Below are 21,252 nucleotides of genomic sequence, written 5' to 3'. Positions count from 1 at the left end.
GATAAATCGGAAATATCTGAAATATTTGGATCTACCTGAGTTATTGCAAGCGTTTTTTTTCTTCCCATAAAAAAATGCAACCCTGATTGGCTTAAAATCCATAATAAAAATTAGTTTTCTTTGTAAAATCTGCAACAAAAAAAACTTCCTATAAACTGGCAATTTTGTTTTTTACCTACATAGTTTTTTGAATGCACATGTTACCGTTATATAGGTCTTTTATCACTGTAAATATTTAAAAAACTAAAGTAATGAACCTTTATATTCAATGTAAAGCCAAAATATTGTCCAAAAAAGTTTTTACTTACTTTTATGATGAAATATTTATTCACTTTTAAGCAGCATCTACGCACACAGCTGTTCACTTTCGGCCATATTGAAATAAAATTTCTTAAATTTTGTAATAGATGGTGCTGCCAGCTTTAACACTAATAAAAGATGTTGTAGTTTAAAGGCAACCTTTCTAGATAGGGTGTGTAAAGCACTATGCTATTAAAATTATCGTTTAAAGTTGATGTAGCTAAAAAGCTACAGGACCAGATACAGGGTTTTCTTAATTTGTTGATATCGGGGTTTTTATTTTGTGCGCCTTCTGGTATTATTGGGATTGCACTTAGAAACTAACTGAAATATTCACGGCATCTTTTGACTTGTGCTTGTAGCGATGTTCGATAATGATTCTTGGGTATTTAATATAAATAAAATTTTAATTTGAATCTAAATTCTGTTATTATTTTTATATTTTGAACAATATAAAAAAAAATATTATATTTATACATCGACACTAAGTTATATAATATAGTAATTGGAATTGATATACAAATCTTCGTTTCTATCCGTTAACCCATGACAACTCACGCTTTTTTATCATAGAATATGGTAAACCATGTGTCGCAAATAAATAATTTTCAAGCAGTATTAGCGCTACTTTTTCTTTGAATAGTATATTTTCTAAGATAAAAAATTTACGATAATTATAAATTTCTTTCAGTGTTCTAAAAAAATCTCAAGAACATACTAGTCTTGTATGGTCCCTTGCATTTTATTTGGTGGAAAATGTTGAAGAAATCCACATGGAACAAAGTTTTGTTACAAATGTGATGACTACAGCTTTCACAACCCTTCAAGGAAGAATAGCGACTTGGTTACACACAATCATAATTAAGGTACATATCTTGCTTGTCTCGTAAATATGCGATTAATCATTCCGTTTTATTTGGTTTTAGGGTTTGGAAAGGTTGTTGATAATAAAGAAGTCATTGATTATAGAACAGTTCGGAAAACAGTTTCTGAAGTTGGCGTTGAATAAAATGAAAAGTGATAATCCAACTGTAGCCATTTTAGGAACTCAATTTTTGTTAAGCTATTTATACACTGGTGAGTAAAACGAAATATATAATTTGTATTTAAATATTCCAAAGTATCGAGTGAATATTATCGACTTTTTACCAAATGAAGAATAAAATGATTATATGTTAACTATGTCACAATATGACATTTATCATTAAAAAGATTAAGTTGGTGCTCCAAAAACTGCTAAATAAGTTAAAATCAAGGCTTGTGATTGCTCTCCAAAGGTGGTTTTGTAGTGGTTAACAAACCCTCAAAATTTCATCTCGATCCATCAATTAGTTTAAAAGTTATTCAAATTGTGTATCCCAGGGGCCATTTTTAAAGAGAAGCTTCTAGACTGGCGTTGTATTACTTTTTCTCTACGGTAAAATGCTGAGTCAGGCATCACGGAACTAGCGCCACAAGATGGCGTCGTCACGGGTAGTGTCATAGAATAGTTGTTTTTGACATCCATTCACTACTCTCGGTAAATTCGTTTCTAGTCATAATTGCTATATTTACTCTAAGCAGGTTTAAATTCAAAACTGCATACAAAATAAATAACAAAATACAGGCATTAAATGAGAAGTAAAAAATTAAAAGAATATCTGCCACTAAAAGATTCCATTCGATTCTATTCTATCATCTGTTTAAATTTTTATAATTATTCTAGTTTTAAAATTTTAATTTCATATAAATACAATTATTATTTTTAAACATATTATTTAGTTTATATAATAATTAAATTTACTATTAAATGATATTTATTTATATTTTATTATTAAATTTGATCTGAATTTGACAGATTTATCATAAGTATGCTTTGTTAATATCAAGGTAACAGGTGGCGTTAGGAGCAAACATAATTTATTGAATTTGTTTAAAAGATAAAAAATAAATAAATAATAAAGTTACTTTACTTTATTTAATTTTAAAATTTTTTATGCATTAAAATCCACAAGAAATCTACGTTCCTGTATTTGGCTGTATACCATATATTAAATTTATTTAGTTATTGATAACTCAACCTTTAATAACTCAACCTTCTACATGTGTCTAGTTTCTATTTTCCAGGTACCAAATATTGAAGAAACATAAAGGGCCTTATATTAAAATCTCTATTTCACTACACTACCACACACATGTATAGTTGGTTGCCTAACTATAACCACACAATCTTCTCTCCACATTTCATCTCATATACATAATTTTAAAATAACAACATTGATGGTTGATACTATTATATTAATTTAAAAATTTTTTACTCTTTTACTTTTAAATAACGTTGGCTTTTGTCTTAAGTAGACACATACAGTTATATTGACTACTCTGTTACGACTTCCGTCCTAACTTGTCAACATTGTCATTTCAATCAGTTGCTTCCATAAAGTCCTCGTAGACACACCGTCTCAGGACTTGCAACTTCAACGTGGAGTCATATGTCGCCATGTTACCTAATCCAACGGTAACTTTAACATCATAAGTATTTATAAGATATAATGTCGAACAAATGTAACTAATTATTTGTTAACGGGTTTTTACCCATATATTTAGTGGCTACATTAATGTACTCCTAGTAAGTATTAACCACACTTTTCTTTAACCTTGGTCAAAATTTTAACTTCATGTTCTTTTTAATTAAGTGGTTACATATTTTCTAGGACACCGATGATGGAATGATGTATTCCGAAAACGTTTTGTCTAAAACAGTCCGTTTGGGTTTTTAAATATATACCTTTTACAAAGGATTTTGATTAATTTTTTATACATTAGTTAATTTTTAAAAATACAGAAAACGTAGTATGAAGTTAGTTATTCATTTAAGTTAGTAATCCATTTCAGACTATACTCAAATTTTATTTTTTAACATCTTATTTAGTTTATATAATAATTAAATTTATTATCAAATGATATTTATTTATGTTTTATTAATAATTTAATATTGAGTATGATTTTGACGGTTCAGTCTGAAGTAAAGAACGTATGCTTGGCAACAATGCACACGATATATACAATGTAACTTTGTTGATACGTTAGCAGGTGGCGTTGGGAGCAAACAGAATAATTTATTGAATTATTCTAAAACCCATTTTTTTTAAATATAAATAATAAATAAATAATAAAATGCGTTTATTCATTTTTAAAAATATTTAAGGTTTTAAAATACAGACATCATTAAAGTTTTGTATTTTGAGAATAATTTCCGAAGTCGAAATTGAAACGTAAAATAAACATAATTTTAAAATAAAATTGTGGCTTATTCACAACAAAAATATTAAATTGCGTTAAGATGAAGATGACACAAGAAACTAGCTTTAGAACATAAATCGTAGTATGAAGCTTCGCGCTAGTCTACAGTTTAGCCTACCGTATCACCTTTTTTTTTTGTAATAATATAAGACATAAAGTAAAGAAGATAGGGTAATTCTACAGGTATCGTGTTAAACGTGAGGGATTTTAATTTTAATGTGTACCTAAAAAACCAAAAATCGTTTTGGAAAGTTACTGTTATTTTTAACTTATAAACAATTAGAATAACTGTTAAACTATTACTCATAGACTAAATATTGTTTAATATTTGAAAAGTTGACAACTTTTACACGAATTTAAATATCAAAAATTATTCAGGGACAATTAGTTAAAAAGTAGGAATTTTTTTTAGTTCGAAGCTAATTTGTTTATAATAATTAAGAAACGTAATTAGTCCCATTTGAAAGATAAAGACTTTTATTATACAATAGAAAATCAATTAGAATGTAATAAGAAATTTGAACATTTTTTATTTGTTTAAACAAATTACATTGTTTATTTATTAATCATATTATTAACACATTGCGTATTTGTAATGTACGTCAAAATTACATACAAATTAAAAAAAAGAGATCAAAATCCATCAACTAGAAACGGATATACAGAAACTTACGTTATTTTGAAGTTCTTTTTCATTTTTTGAACGCTTGAATTTTTAGTTTCCACTCCCACACGGTGCGACATCTTCATTTCAGTCCCTTTTTTTGACATCATGGATAATTCTGTTTAGATTAATTTTTTTTTTTAATTTGTATATTGAAATTTTAACTAAAGTAAAATAAGAAAGTCCGATATTCAATTTTTTTTAAATATCTACACACGTGTTTAAAACATCTAACAAGAAACACGCATGGGACTGTATTGACTACTCCACGTAGTGTGTGGTCTCGCAAAGTGTGTGCTATCATATTTTGCGCGATCCACCGCTCCATACGTAGCCGCGATAAGAAATCTATGCTTCCAATAATGCGACAGATCGATGATTAGCCCATTTTCTACTAGAATATCGATAAATATATTGTTTCATAAATATAACTACAGATGACAATGAAATGAATGAATAAACGTAAAAGTATTTTTTTATTAATTTTTATTTATAGACATAAGAAAAAATGCTGTGACGATATGGTTGCACAGGAAACTTACCTATATATACATTATATATTTACGACTGTGTATGAAAAATGTCAAAACACTCAATGCAAAGTCCTAAATCACATTTTTTTCACTGTGTACGTATCACGGATGAACACCCTTCTCCAGCGCACCTGCATCTTTTACCGTTAGAAACTATAACAACAATATGATCAATTTTGTCATATCGTAGATTTTCGGACACTCTGTTCATGGACAGACTATTTCTGCTTACTGCCGGATCCATCTTACTAGCACTATCCATTCACTTAACCAACATAAGTCCGTCATTTTTAGATATAACATAATCAACAGCATACGTACGTCACAAATCACAACTACCGGTTCAATATATAACAAATCTGTGCAAATTTTAGCATATGCTGATGATATCAATATTGTTGGGAGAACGGAAAACGCAGCACGAGAGGCGTACGTAGCATTAAAGGAAGCGGCTACAAAAATGGGTTTAATAATAAACACCAATAAAACAAAATACATGAAAATAGGTACGCAACCACAAACACTACGGCCACTTGTTATAGAAAATGACGTCATCGAAGCAGTTAACGAATTTGTATACCTGGGAACGCTCGTCAATACTGAAAATGACACTACCGCAGAGATAAACCGCAGAATTTGCACGGCTAATAGATGCTATTTTGGGCTTAATCTCCTTTTTAAATCTACATTTATATCAAGAAATACAAAAGTAAAACTCTACAAAACAATAATACGCCCAGTCCTAACATATGGTTCAGAAACCTGGACTTTAACAAAAAGCAATGAAAGCATGTTAGGATGTTTCGAAAGAAAAATACTAAGGCGCATCTATGGAGCGGTAAATGAAAACGGTGTCTGGAGAAGACGATACAACTTCGAACTCTATAGGATATACCAGGAACCAGATATCGTAAAACACATAAAGATAGGACGTCTGAGGTGGGTAGGCCATGTAATGCGGATGGAGCAAACCGACCCAGCTAGAAAAACGCTCCTTGATAGACCTATTGGTCAAAGAAGAAGAGGAAGACCCAGAACAAGATTCCTAGATAACATCGATGAAGACATGAGAAATATGGAAATACGTGCTTGGCGGAGGAAGGCGATGGATAGGGACGACTGGAGAAAAATTCTTGGGGAGGCTAGGACTCACACAGGGTTGTAAAGCCAAAATGATGATGATGATAATCAACAGAACCTCTAGGTTTAGACATTACTTTGTTGTCCGGTAAGGGGCAACATTCTATTTTATCTATTTTCTTCCGGTACATTCATACCCCCTGAGTTTTAATTCTGCAAGCAAATTGAAACTCATAAATAAATCATTGATATAAATATGGTAATTTAGCATCTTATTTGGAAGATCATGAATCATTTAAATTAAAGGAGCTGCTGAATTTTCAAATTTTTCTACGTAATTGTTTCCAGTTGAAATCTGCTTACCTTGATATAACTGAAAATGAATCAAATAACTGTCTTAAGAATTCAAACACCAAGCTTTATAGCCAAAGCGTATTGGCTTACCTTTGATAAATTGTTTACAACTGTGTTTTCCAAAATACTTTATCATTGATTCATCATAATTTATGTGCTGAGTTGATTGAACGTACTCAAGACATTTCAGTTACACTGTTTCTATAATAGGGCGTAGTTTCCACATTTTATCAGTTATGTCAATTCTGTTGTTATCGGCAAAATGTATACATTTCATGATTTGATCAAATCTATTCCTGCGCATATAATTTTTCACCATGTGCACTGCCATGTCATCTTGTTGATCTCAAAAATATGTTCTGCCCGGTAAGGGATGGTAGCCGGATAAAATTAAAATTTGAAAAAAAAAACATTTTAATTCGTCAATGGAGAGATTTGGATTCGGAAAATTCTTGAACGCAACATATTTTTTTGTTTTTTGTAAAAGATGTTCAAACATTCATTCACGTTTAAAATTTTTTTTTATTATGTATCAAATCTCCATGTCCTATCCATTGCTTGATCTTAGTTTTTTTAGAAATTCTACATTTTTATTTTTTTCTTTATTTATTTGACTCCCCTGTTCATCAGGTTCTTTTGCCTTTATTTCATTCACAGAAGTTTCCTCTCCTTGTTACCGATGAAAAAAGGAAAACACTAATTGTGGCACATTAAAAGGAAAAGCCTGAGATGGTGAAGCCAATATTAGAAATTAAGTAAGATTTATGGTTAAATAAAATTTAAAATTAATCAATTATTATTTTAATAAGATTAAATAACAGGGAATGTAACCAATACAAAAGAAAATATAAAATTTACTTGAAGTACTACAATAGAATAGGCTTAGCTCAAAAGAATAAGAGTAGTGCTCAGAGAGGAGGTTGGCACGTTTGCTTGCCTGTAGTAACCTAAGATAGTTAGATCAATCCTAAGATGATCTTGAGATGGGCGCCAGGGTGAATTTTGAATATCACTCCAATTTGGGATATATGTAATTATATACTAACTGAAAACTAAATGATAGGAAACAAATAAAAATCAGAAATGCTTTATACACTATATTCAAATCTTATTTATACTTATATACCCTAACCAATTATTAAAATATATCCCCAAAATATATTTATAAAAAAAAACAGTTACCTAAAAAAAATGACCCAAAATATAATAATTATATACAACAATTGATTTACACTGTCCTCTGGCAATGAGGTAAAATGGTCTGGGATTATGGGTTGAATAACTCACTTGGAGTAAATAATAATTAAAATATTATAAAACAATTAAGTACTTATATAAGTTACAAAAGGGCAGTTTAAAATATGAGAATAGTCAGTTAAGACACTAGAACAATACATACATCAATTTAACAAAATAAAGGTACGTACTAGTAACCATAAAATGGGATACTGTATCCTGACCACTTATCATAAGGGTTATGTAAAATATTAATAACGAAATAAATACAAAGTAAATAGAGAATGACAAATTTAAACAAGTAAAAAGATTCAACAAGTTGAGGGTACTACCCAGGGATTGTGCACAAACCTGTTTGTAACCCACTTAGACTGAAGGCCTAAGTATCCAAGTATATATTATAAAAAAAAAATTGAAATTTAAATTATAAAGTTAATAAAATATAATGGTGCTTAGTAACTCTTTTGTTGGAAAGGGAGTTACTTAATCTGCTGTCCAGTGTCCAGGTAGTGGATGGCTCTAAGATGGATCAGCCTATGCTCCGTGTATCAGCCTTGGAGGACTGGCAGACCAACCAAGTGTTGTAGTTCTTTCTCCCAAATCAAATAATCTCCTTTTCATAAATAAAAATATACTTCTTCCCAAAATCAAAAAAACTTCTGTCCCAAATAAAATGTGATTCTTCCCCAAATTAAAACTTCTTTCCAAATAAAATGAAATTCCAAACTTGGAAGTTGGAGCCGGCAGGCTATAAGAAAAGAAAACTTTTTTTATTCTGTGTTCTTGTATTTAATATCTATAGTTTTTGTTCTAGTAACAAAAACTAGAATATATTTGCCATTAGGTGACCTTGGCTCAAAAATATAGTGTTACTGCACTGGAATATATTATAATTTGTATCCATGTATATATATAAAAAATAGGAATGATATTTGGATATTTGTAGTAAGCTGAGAAGATTTAGATGATTGGGAACTGGCAAATTTAAATGGAAGATGTGTGATAACTTACCAGAACTTATTTGGGAGTTTTATTTTCCATAAATCAACGTAACTTCTTAAAGCACAAAACTAAATACGTCTTAAACAACAATAAAAATATTCTTCACCTTTCCCCCAAAAAAACAATAAAATAACTTAAATTCTTTTTTTACTCCCTTCAAGTACTGCCTGCCGCAAACTCAACAACTAATCTCCTTCAAGTTCTGTTACAAAATGGCCATTACATTATTCTTTTTCCCTTTTGACGAGGGAATCGATTATCTTATCATCGATATCTATAATCATAATAATGAAATATGAGATCGTATTGTGGGTTGCATACTCCAACGGCGGCAGATTAGTAGTTAATGTAGGGATTCGGTTTGCTAACGTTCAAAATTTTAGATTATTAACGATCGTATCGTTACATCCTTGTTCCATATTTTTATTACTACTTGTTCGAATTTCAACTGACGCTAATAATCTTAGTCTATGTCAACTAAACCACCACCGTCTTAGTCGCCGGAATCTTCATCCCTGTCTCCATCAACATCTGGAGGACAAATAAATACCGATGTTTCATTATTTTCTATATCTTCGTCGTCATATAACATAGATAGTGCTTCTTCTAACGTAAAACCAAGTCTAAAAGGAAAAAAACATAAAACCTAATATATATCACATATTATCCCTGTGACAGTACGGTAACAAACAAATATTAGCAGCTCTGCCCCATTTGATACAATACTTTTGTGAAAAATTATATAAGTATGTTTTAAACAAATTCCTCTAGATCCTATTTTTTCAAAAATATTTTTGATATCTTGATTATTGAAAATAAAATTAAAAAATATTACTTACATAAAGCGAACGTCCATTTTGATCCTTTCTCGTTGTAACACCACCAAATAATAACTATAACACGACCTTTCCAGCGAATAGATTAGGTACTAAGTATGTCATTCGTTAAGTAGATGTCTCTAATCTATGTGGTCGTATTACTAGTTGCATATACCGCTGTATGTGTTCAATGTTGAATATTTAAGAGGGGCCATTTAGTGTGACCATGAAATAATGATCATGTCTGGGTCAAGCCAAATTTACCAACCAACTGGCTGAAGGGATGTATTTAGAAAAAAATTTACTATACACGCGGTTATTATAATGAACCATATATCTACCCTTAGCTTTTTTATTACCGCAAGTAAATGCAGTTATGTAGTAATAAATTATTTAATATAATATTAGGTATCATCTATTTGATTTGAAATTTCTGTAGTACTTATTGATTTGAATCTCGACGACTTTTTCGTAAGTTTAGCCACAAACCACAAACACAAATGTTATCATATCATAATCATATCTGACAGGCCACAGGTGTTTTCGTTTCGACAATACGGTATTAATAATTATATTTGAACTAATTGGTAAATTTTATTCTTATTGTATATAATAATAGTAATAATAATAACTAGTTGTTAAATTACAACTAAAAATTACCTGAAATATATTGTTTAAGATCCTCAAGTCATGCAGAAAGCTATACTCCTCGCGACGTCCAGATGTGTACGAAAATTTTTGTGAGATACTCCAGCAAACCAAGTCACCTAGGGCTCGATAACACGGAAAGAGTCCCACCAGAGCTCAATCCTTTTGATACCGTAGATATCTGCGATGAGTGAATTTTTCCCTTAGAGGGAGTGTAAGCCGTTTGGCTAAATCTGGGACTAGTCGTTAAAATAATTACAGTAATATAGACCTGGTGTAACCATTATTCGTGAATATTCAAATATTTTTTATTCGTGTGTAAAGATTGTTCATCACAGAAATGTTAAATTATAATTTTTTTTTTAGATTGTGTTAATTATTTACAAAGTGTTCAGACTTCTTCCAATACTCCGACGAATCCCGATAGCTTGGTCCAAACTATCGAGATGGTGTCTGCTATTTTCGAACGAATTAAGAGAGGTTACGTGTACGAAGTAGAAATCTTGTGTTCGGTGATGCCGAAAGTTTTGGATGACTTCTTCTCTCCTTCTGATATTTTGACAAAAGTAATTGGAGAGTTTTTATCCGCCCAGCAGCCTCACCCGAAGCTATTAAGCAAAGTTGTTTTTCAGGTAAAAATATAATACTAAATAAGATGGTATGTGCAAAAATAGGCACTACATTATTATTATATTTTATCGCTAGTTGTAAGTCTTTAACATTACTTTGTATCAATTATTGCTAATTTCAAAATTTCTTTAAGCGCAGAAACTGCTGCATCTATTGTTGCTCTTATGTAGGACAACAAAAATGTACGTGTTTACGTAGGTAACATATTTGGGGTTTCACTAAACTGTTATTTACACGTTTTATACAGATGCCAGTTTAGATGCGGAAAATGTCAGCGGACAAAACTATTCCTCGGGGTAGTATTTCTATAGTGCTTTTAGCACCTAACTGCTATAGAGATTCGAAACAATTTTCAATAGAATTCGACTATTGTTAAAGTGAACAAACCGTTATTAGATGGTTGAATGATACTTATTTGAGATCTCAAATACATGCTACAGCACTTAAAATTTCTAGAGAACGAACATCGAGTAGCAAAATTACATTTCGCTTCTTCTTCTTTGTGTTCCATCTCCTCTTATCAGATTTGCAATCATCATGGCAACCCGCACCTTCGATATCACCGCCAACCGAATCCAGTGAGCAAGTAAACATAATTACATTCAAACTATGTTCTCAAATTGTTCAACCAGGAAAGACGTCTACTTCTACGTTTTATTTTTTTTGCATTCTTATTTACTTCGAAGCCAGTTATAACCCTTAAAGGGATGATTTTTCGAAATTTTGTGAAAAAACTGTTGATGAATCGGAATGTTGTTAAGAAAAAAAATTTAATATTCCTTATTATCCCCAATGTTCATTTTCCCGGAAAAATGGGTATGATCCGAAAGTCAACATTGCTTACGAAAAGACAGACATGACCTTAAGTATTTATTCAATGTGGAAGTTATAAAAACAAGTATGATTCTTATTCTTAGGAAGATTATATAGGAAGATACTGCGAGAAAAGATAGAGCAAGCGATAAAAGTCAAAATCGGGGAAGATCAGGCAGGCTTCACGGCAGGAAGATCATGCTTCTTCTTCTTATGGTGCCGTGCACCTATAGTGCGTTGGCGAATTATCTTAAGGTCAGACGTCTGTCTTTTGCGGCATGCAAAAGTTCGCCAGTGTTAGTTACGCCTGTCCAGTTCTTTATATTTCGCAGCCACGACATTTGTTTGCGACCTACTCCTCTCTTGCCCTCAATCTTTCCTTGGATAATTAGTTGAGATTGCGTATTTTTCCCCTCTCAGGATGTGGCCCAGGTATCCAATTCTCTCTCAGTATTTGCTCTTCTTAGGACTTCCTCGTTTCTCACCCTATCTGTCCATGGTATGAGGAACATTCTTCGCAAGGTCCACACTTCGAAGGCTTCCAACTTGTTAATGGAAGATATTTTCAACGTCCATGTCTCCATGCCGTATAACAATATGGACCATACATAGCACTTAACCATTCTGTAACGGAGTTACTTAACCATTCTTGTTCGGTACGGCATTTTATTTCTTGTTGAGGATCCCATTGGTCATTCACCATCATTCCCAAGTATTTGAATGTTTTCACTTGCTCGATTGGAGCATTATCTACGTGCAGTTGTACTCTGAAAAATGCGCCCTTTCTTATTGTCATGCATTTTGTTTTTCCAGCATTTATCTTCAGGCCATATGTTTTTCCTGTGGTGTTTATTTTATTTAGTATCAACTGCATATCATGTTCGTTATCTGTGATTATTGCGGAGATTCTCGATAACTCATATCTTTCTCATCCATATCAGCATTGTGTAGCATTTTTATTATTTCATCGTGTTTTACGGTGTCAAAAGCTTTTTCGTAGTCGAGGAATGTGATGACTATATCTTTTCGTTGGTCCATATAGTTTTGTACCAGGGTATTCAAGCAGAATGATGCTTCGCGCGTCCTGAGTCCCTTCTTGAAACCAAATTGTGTCTCGCCGCTCAGCTCTTCTAGTTTTCTGAACATTCTTGTGTGGAGTATGCGAAGAAATATTTTAAGTAAATGACTCATCAAGCTAATCAGTCTGTGGTCCTTGCACCTTGTCGCTCTTTGTGATTTAGGGATCATTATGAAGGTTGAACAAAGCCAATCCGTTGGAATGTGGCCGGTGTCATATATGGCATTGAAGATTGTTACCAGAGTGTCGATGTTGTCATCATCCAACAGTTTTAGGGCTTCCGTAGTAATGCCATCCGGTCCAGGGGCCTTGCCCAGTTTTGCTATTTTTATAGCGTACTCCACCTCGGCGCGAATAATCGGAGGACCGGACAAAGTTTCTGTAGATAGGTTAGTAGTTGGCAGATTCGGTCTGTTGTCTGCAAAGAGGGACGAAGCATAATCTGTCCAGATTTTAGCTAGTTCTTCCTGGGTATGTACGTAGTCGCCTTGATCATTTTTCAGGTTTTTCTCGTGGTGTTTCTTGTATATATTCGAAATTTCTTTAACCTTTTTGTGTAGTCCAAAGCTGTCCCCCTTTTCTTGTAGTGATTCTAATTCTTCACAACGCTCTTTCATCCAGATTTCCTTTGCGGTTTTAATTTTTGCTCTTATCGTACGTTGAGTTTCATTGTATTTACGTTGGTTCTGATGTATTTTGTACTGTCGGCGTTGCTCCATTAGCTCAAGTATCTCTTCCGTCATCCACTCGTTTTTGTGATTTCTTTTTATTTTACTTGCGATTGATTCATCCGCATTGGCTACAGCCATTTTCAGGTTCTCGTTGATGTGGTTGCCGTATGTAGTTCTAAGCTCTTCATCTCTCATTAGTTCTCTCATGTTTATATATTTTTTATTTGATGGTTTTTTAACCTTCGCCTGTCGAAGCCTTACATTTGCGATTAGGGGGTTGTGGTCAGATGAAATGTCTGCACCAGGGTAAGCAGCCGCTCTATGTGGTCTATGCAGGAAGATCATGCATAGACCACATATACACACTGAAACAACTGTTGGAAAAGAACGCTTTGTTACGCCACTTTGTACGTAACCATAATAACGATCAAGAGCTAGTTATCAACAACAAAAAATATAATAAACAGAAACGAGTGTCTTTCTGACATAAATCAAACATTAATATAATAATCAATGTCATAATGAATTTATACAAAATTAAATAAAATTAAAGTGTTGTACTTACATAAATATATAATTTTAATAAGTTAAGTTTTAATGTTTTGTCAATTTAAAAATTTAATGGATTAACCTCATGTTGTAAGTTTTTATACTAGTTTTATACAATGTTTAATTCTAATTTCATTGTATTTACTGATACCATATTTTAGCATATCCTGAAGAAGCAAATAAATTTTGCGAAAGCTTGATATAAGAACAAAGAGTTCCACTTTCCTGCCCTATTAATGACTGCAACCTCAAAATAAAACTTTATTATATATATATATATATATATATATATATATATATATATATATATATATATATATATATATATATATATATATATAATAAATATTATATATATATATAATTATATATATGTGATTCTTATTCAGACGTAGTGCTACGTCACACTTTCTACATTTCGTGTGTGTGAAGCCCATACTTGCTCTTTTTTTTTCTTGCCGGGTTTTTTCTTTTTATTTGGTATCTCGCCTTCAATATTACTGACATTCAGCTACCTCAGTGCGAAATTGTACGTGAGTTATTGGTTTGGCCTTTTCGTTTCTTGTTGCAAGTACTCTCGTATATAATATCCATGAAATCGCCATTGTAAGGCCAAGTAAATGATAAAACAGATGAATGTACCACTTTCTACTCTTCAGGGATATTTTGTATCTTCTACTATTGCTATCCATTACATCAACCCCACTCATATGGCGGTTATACTCTTTTATTATAACATTCCACTTCGATATACTTTTTTTTGTATCAACCTCATCTACCGTAGCCATATATTCAGCGCTTACACTACGAGGGACATTTTACAATTCCTTTTCCTTGGGTAACTTACAATCCGGTATACGTTTTCTTTGATCGGTTCCCAAGCAATATACACCTTTTTTTGCTTGGTAAACCATCAGTTGAACATTAGAATAATAATTATAATACAAGTGAACGTTCTAATTTTCTGGTGTGATTCTTGGCAGGCGGATTTCAACATTGGAAGATGCACCTTGATCAGGTTGACCGGCAGGGCGATCTTAAGAATTCTTTTGATCTGAATATATCTCAAAGTTATAAGAAAAACCAGAAATTCCAGCTAGCAGAAAAAAGTTGAAACTTCATTTATGTGTTTTTTTTTTTGGTAGATATTGTTTCATACAGTGCCCAATCCTGCTCGAACACATCTGTTCATCTACACTAAGGTGTCGTTTAAGAGGAACACTGTAAAACTTTTTGTTGAATTCATCAATTATAGGTCGTATTTTGTGCAGTCTTATCATGTCTTGACCGAGAAAATCGAATGAGATTGTCATTATTGTTGAAATGGATAAACTGACACCCTTCAGTGAAAACTTCATAAACCCAAATAGTATAGTATTTTCCTGGCGTACAATACACAACGCTAATCATATTACGTAAATCGGTGTGCAAAATAAAATCAAGATTAAGTATTTATTTTCTGCTTTATTACATTTATTTTACTTAACGTTTCGGTATATTTATAATACAGTCATATTTATCTTTCATTTCTCTTAAAACTGCATTAATTTTGACGTAATAACATCATCACTTATTTAAAATGTAGTTTTGATGTTTACGTTATTTTATTAAAAGAATCCATCTTTCAAAAATTATTTTCTTAGCGGTTTTTTTATAGATCCAGTTTTTTTAATTATTGACTTTCGTCGTAAGATTTAGTTGAAAGGCTCATCGTTATCGTAAGTCATCCGTAATAAACGAAGTTTACTTGGAAGTAAGCCAAGATGATGTTATTTGTATTGATGTTTTCTCGGTATATTCCATTAATTTGGGTCTTCCAAATAAAATATTATTTCGTTAAGAAGTGACGTTTACATTACTGATTCATTTAAACGAACGTATCTCTTGCTTTATAATATTACGAAAATAATTTTAAACTAAACGTTTATTATTAATTCCATAAAAATTCAACAATTCATTGGAACAGCTGTGCTACCCTTGGATATTGAAAAAATATATGCTTTGTTAATGGGATGCCATTTAGTAATATTATTATAAAAGTAATTTACGCAAACTCACGCAAATTTACTTATGCCGGTGTCATGGCTCTCGGAACCCAAGATGAAGATTTAAAAACGCGGAAACAACTGTAGCTAAAATCAAGATCCGAAAAAACATTATTCATAAGCAAGCAAATACATCATGGGGGTCTAATATAGAGATAATCAGAACGAGCACGCTGTCTTTAGGATGTTTTACTGCAGAATATTATGCCCCTGTGTGGCTAAAAAGTACTAGATACCTAGTTAAATCAAACAATGAGGCACATAACGTGAACTATAAAGTAAACACCAACCCAACGGCTTCCAGTTCACAGCAACATCCGCCATGTTCCATGATTTGTTATGGAACTATCAGAATGTTGTATAAAATGCCGCATAACAGCTACAAATAATCATCATCCTGAGGAATTTGCAAGCCCTAATGTAGTAGCAGGTGCTCCGTTTAACATGTGATGCTTAAAATTAACTCTTGTGAAGATCATATCAGAGGTAGTGCAGTTCCTGAGACACGTCCCATGGTGGTCCAAAACATTTTTCTTAAGGAGGTCCATAATACATTATAAACAAGAGTGGTACATACATCTGGGATATTTTATAACCCATTAAAGTATTTAGTATAAAAAAACTTACCTCTTTCGAAAACAAACGACACGTGTAAAAAAAGCTCTAGGGATGCGTTCACGTACCTAAACAACACGAGAATGACGGACCGTTAACGTAGAACTGAATGCCATTTCTAGCGCGTAATTTGAAAATTGTTGCGACTGTCTCATGGGGCATGCGTCTCAAGGTGGCCTACTCTCCCCTACAAATTTTAATAATTTTAATTTTTAATTTTAAATAAATCCACAAACTCTAAAAATATATTTTTGGAAATATGTATTCTGTATTATCTTCTTTTTAGATTATTTCTTCAGTTCAAAATGTCCAAGATATTTTTTTTTGTTTACATATGAGTTAAGTTTACATTTACTGATAATGGATATCAAATTATTTATTTACTTTTAGGTTTTCCAGAGTGCAATACAAAGAAACCAGCTCTCGTTGCTCCAAGATTGGGTCGTTTTCAGCTTGTCCAACTTTACTCAGTCCTTCTCGATCGGTATGGCAACGTGGTGCTTAACTTGTTTCTTCGTCAGTGCTACCACCAATGATTGGTTACGTTCGTACTTTTCATATATTCAAACTAGAGTTGGAAGATACGAATACGAAGACAGGAAAATACTTTGCATCGCTGGAGCGGACTTCTACAAAAATTTAACGAATGATAAGCAACGGCAGACGTTTATAGATAATTTTACGAAAGTTAAGGATCAGGTAGATACTCCATTTAATGATTTATTGTTGTCTTTGTAAATTTAAATAAGTTACTAAAAGAGTACTTTATTCTACTGTTATCTTTGTGAGAGTTGTTTCAGAGTATAATAGATTATAAGGCAACCACAGATTTGTAAATATAACTGTTTTGAATTATGTTGTGAATTTATTTCCTAGTTTACCCTATGGTCAATTTCAATCAATTGTATACCTAGGTGCGCTTCTTAAGGACGAAAGAAAACCGAGACCAGATCTGGAGATATAATAAAAAATATTCCAGAGTTGGAATTGGTACCAGATGCAATGTCACCTAAATATTATTTCGAAAATCCATTTACAGTCGCCTTTCCAGGAAGAGGCGAATGGGAATCGAATAAAACGAATATCATAATGGCTAATCAATGCTGGTATACGGACTGATCTAAAACTGATGAAAGAGTCGGAGCTGAACTGTACGGAGGACAACTAAGGCTAAGCCTTAGTGAAAGCCTAGGTAATCACTCCACTATCTTTCAATTACAAATTTATGGTATAGAGATGTGTCTGCAGGAACTAATAAAGGGGAACTCTAGGGACAGATTTACAAAAACTTTATTGGATAGCCTTGCTTAAAGACACTGGAATCGAATCGAATTGATACCAAGTTAGTTTGGAACTGTCTTCAGAATTTTATTAGGATCGAAAAAATTTAACAAAGGTGTCTGGTCATACTAGTATTGAAGGGAACGAAAAGGCGGACCTACTTACCAGGGGAGAGAGAAAAGAAACATTCATAGCCCCAAAACCTTTCGTTGACATAACAAAAAGCACAGCCAAAAGAACCATATCGGACCAGGTGGAACGAATGAAACGTAGCCACTGGTACAAATAAGTGTGTCTTAAACATTCAACGGCTTATACATGAATCTTAGACGAACAGATCCACAGATCTACTAGATATGAATAGAAATGATCTGCGAATTATCGTGACCAATTTTAAGGTCAATCTCTAATATTACAGCTCTGCAATTCTTTTTAAGTTATTTTTTTAAATTATCTCTATAATAATTGTAAGCTTATCGATTTACTTTACTATTGAACTGATGATGTCTATGGATTTATATCGAAGCGTTTTCATTAAAAAATGAAGTAGCAAGATCCTTTGTTTTCTTCTCCACTTTTTTTTTACATAACCCTCCCACAAGTATGCTTGTGAACTAAATGTTATATGGGAAAATAGTCACCTTGAACCACTCAAGGGTTACCGACACTTTGGTTCGCAATATCAGTTCCTATTTCATCATCCTTTCAGCAAGCGTTCCCATAGAGATAGCTGACCATGCACGGACATCAAACTCTGACCAAGGCTGGCCTTTCGTGGGAAATGCCGACACTACATTTTGTAGGAAGATTATAAATTTAGGACTTTTAACATTATTGTCTCACTCGTCATTTAAGTTTCTTGCTAATAACATATTTGTATTATAATTTTATTTGCTTCATTTTATCGTAGAACAAAGTGTAACTTTTAATTGTGAAATAAATCTTTTTTAAAAAGTCAATCAAGAAGTTAGTGATTTAACATTTGGCGCAGTCAGTAGGATCCGGTTAACGTTGTTAGAACAAGGAAACTCACTAGCAACGGCGGATTCTTATTCCTCAACGGAAGAAGAACCTAGAGCTGTCCTCATTCAACTGGATACTACGGAAGGAACACCTGGTGAAGCCCCTGGTAGCAGATCCCGTTAGAAAACAAGACGTCATCGATGTTTCTGTTAATGTAAGTTATTGAATCATCTCGTTTTTACTATTTTAATATTTGCAAACATACCGTACATACATCATAATATTTTCAATTTATAATCTTGACCATACAGAAACTCAAGCCAAGTTGATTATCTAATAAGGAAATATTTTTTTTTATTACATACTTTTATTATTTTATCATTTTTATTTACGCATTTCATTGATTTTATATTATACTTTCACCGATATTTTACTCTATTTTACTTTGTTTACTTTATTTTACCACATTTTACTTGATTTTACCATATTTTACTTGATTTTACTATATTTTATTTTATTTTACCATATTTACTTTTCGTATATATATTCGTATATATATATATATATATATATATATATATTTACGTATATTTTGTTTTTATACTTTCACTGACATATTATTATCAAAATGCCTGAAACACGTTCACAAACCCAAGTTGAAATTGAACCCTACAAGTTTTCAGAAATATTTTCCATAATTCCTGAGTTTGAAGGAGACCCAATCTCTCTTCCCACATTCTTAGACGCATGTGATTGCGCGATTAAAATGTCTTCGGGAGACCAACGTATCTTATTAACGATTCACATTAAAAATAAACTAAGAGGTAAAGCAGCTTAACTAATAAACTCTAGTAAACCAACTTCATATACGGACAGCAAAAATTTATTAAACCTTCATTTCGGAGATAGTAAAGATCTCACTTCTTTAATTCATGACCTACAAAGACTTCGACAGTTATCAAATGAATCACCCTTAACCTTTTTCAACAGACTACAAGTTCTAAATGCAAACATGCACGCCTCAATCCAAAAATCAGACCTAACACAAGACCAAAAGACCGCCCAATGCACATTAATTGACTCTATGGCTTTGAATACTCTTTTAACTGAACTAGAACCCCGCTTAGGACAAATAATTAGGGCTAGTAACCCTAAAGATCTTATTGAAGCCAGTAACCGTATCCGACGTGTACTTCAGTTATCGTATTTCGAATCACAAAAATCAAATAAAGATAGCCAAAATAATCCAAAACCTTCCCAACCGATGAGAAGAACCTCATTTAATTTTTCTAAATGCACAAGTTGTGGTCGTATTAGCCATTTAAGTAGCGAATGTCGCTCATCACGTTTTCCTTCTTACCAAAATCAATATAACGGTAGACCACAAAACTACCAAAATAATCAAAACCAATACCCTTCCAATCAATATAATGGTAGACCACAAAATTACCCAAGTAATCAAAACCAATACTCTTCCAATCTTCCTCTTCAAACTGACTATTTTTACGATTATACAATGATACACCTGATACAGAAAATTATCAGGATTTTCTTTCGCTACCCAATCAGAACCATCCTCTAGTACATACGAATATTTCAACCGATATTATGAACGTACAACAACAAATCCAAGCCGTCAATTTGGTCAATTTCGATCCAAATGTAAATTTCCCCGAACAGAAATTCCTGTAAGCCCCTTTCACACAATGAGCTCTCCAAACTTATATTATATCAATGACGCTACCAATACTTTTAAACTTCTAATTGACACCGGTGCAGGATTACAGTTTTCAAAGAGAATACTGCACGAAATTATCATAACCGATCTCCAGAAAATGTTACCATTCAAGGCATAACAGACGAAAAACTCTTAATTACAGAATCTGTCCTTATTCCCTTTACCGATGACAATCCTCACAAAGTTTTCATTTTTAACCTAGAAATTGACTTTGACGGCACAATAGGCCTTGATTTCCTAGACCATTACGAATGTATAATAGACCTTAAAACCAGACAACTTCATACAAACTTTAAAACTCTATGTAGACGAAAATGGAGACTTTTTAACTACCGTTATTAATGCTAATGCAATACCAAAAATAATCGAATTTTCAAATATTTCCATCGAACCAATAGAAAACTTGGAGACAATCTTCACCTACGACGAAAATCACTGCGAACATCCAATTATAGACAGAGAACAAATAATTAAAGAACAACTGCGAATTGACCACTTAAACTCAGAAGAAAAGGAACAAATTCTAAACATTTGTACGGAATTTTCAGATATATTTTACGTAGAAGGTGACAAGCTAACATTTACAAATGACATTAAGCACGCTATCAAAACGAACAACGCGAAACCGATATACACGAAATCTTACAGATATCCACAGATTCATAAAGAAGAGGTAAAGACACAAACCAACAAAATGCTAGAGCAAGGAATAATTCGGCATAGCATATCGCCCTGGTCAAGTCCAGTGTGGGTGGTACCCAAAAAACTTGACGCATCTGGCAAACAGAAATGGAGAGTCGTTATTGACTATCGTAAACTTAATGAAGTTACAATAGAAGACCGTTATCCACTTCCACAAATTTCAGAATTGTTGGACCGACTTGGAAAATGTCAATACTTTACAACATTAGATTTGCCGTCCGGATTCCACCAAATTGAAATCGATCCAAAA

At 32.5% G+C, this 21,252-nt stretch overlaps 1 protein-coding gene across 1 annotated transcript in view; it reads left to right on the top strand.

Annotated features, from left to right (window-relative positions):
• The window catches only part of htt (huntingtin), a 131,193-nt gene extending 114,020 nt beyond the window's left edge, over positions 1 to 17,173 (top strand). The window contains exons 29-32 of the mRNA XM_072523043.1: positions 992 to 1,166; positions 1,227 to 1,377; positions 10,284 to 10,549; positions 16,709 to 17,173. Of these exons, the coding sequence (XP_072379144.1) occupies positions 992 to 1,166; positions 1,227 to 1,377; positions 10,284 to 10,549; positions 16,709 to 17,056 (940 nt within the window). The 3' untranslated portion in view covers positions 17,057 to 17,173. The remainder of the gene's footprint in view (positions 1 to 991; positions 1,167 to 1,226; positions 1,378 to 10,283; positions 10,550 to 16,708) is intronic.
• The last annotated feature ends 4,079 nt before the right edge of the window (positions 17,174 to 21,252 follow it).

Source organism: Diabrotica undecimpunctata, chromosome 2 (genome assembly GCF_040954645.1).
Source record: "Diabrotica undecimpunctata isolate CICGRU chromosome 2, icDiaUnde3, whole genome shotgun sequence".
NCBI classification, from domain to species: Eukaryota; Metazoa; Arthropoda; class Insecta; order Coleoptera; family Chrysomelidae; genus Diabrotica; species Diabrotica undecimpunctata.
The sequence above is the reverse complement of the archived record's forward strand: the minus strand, read 5'-3'. Positions and strand labels throughout refer to the sequence as shown.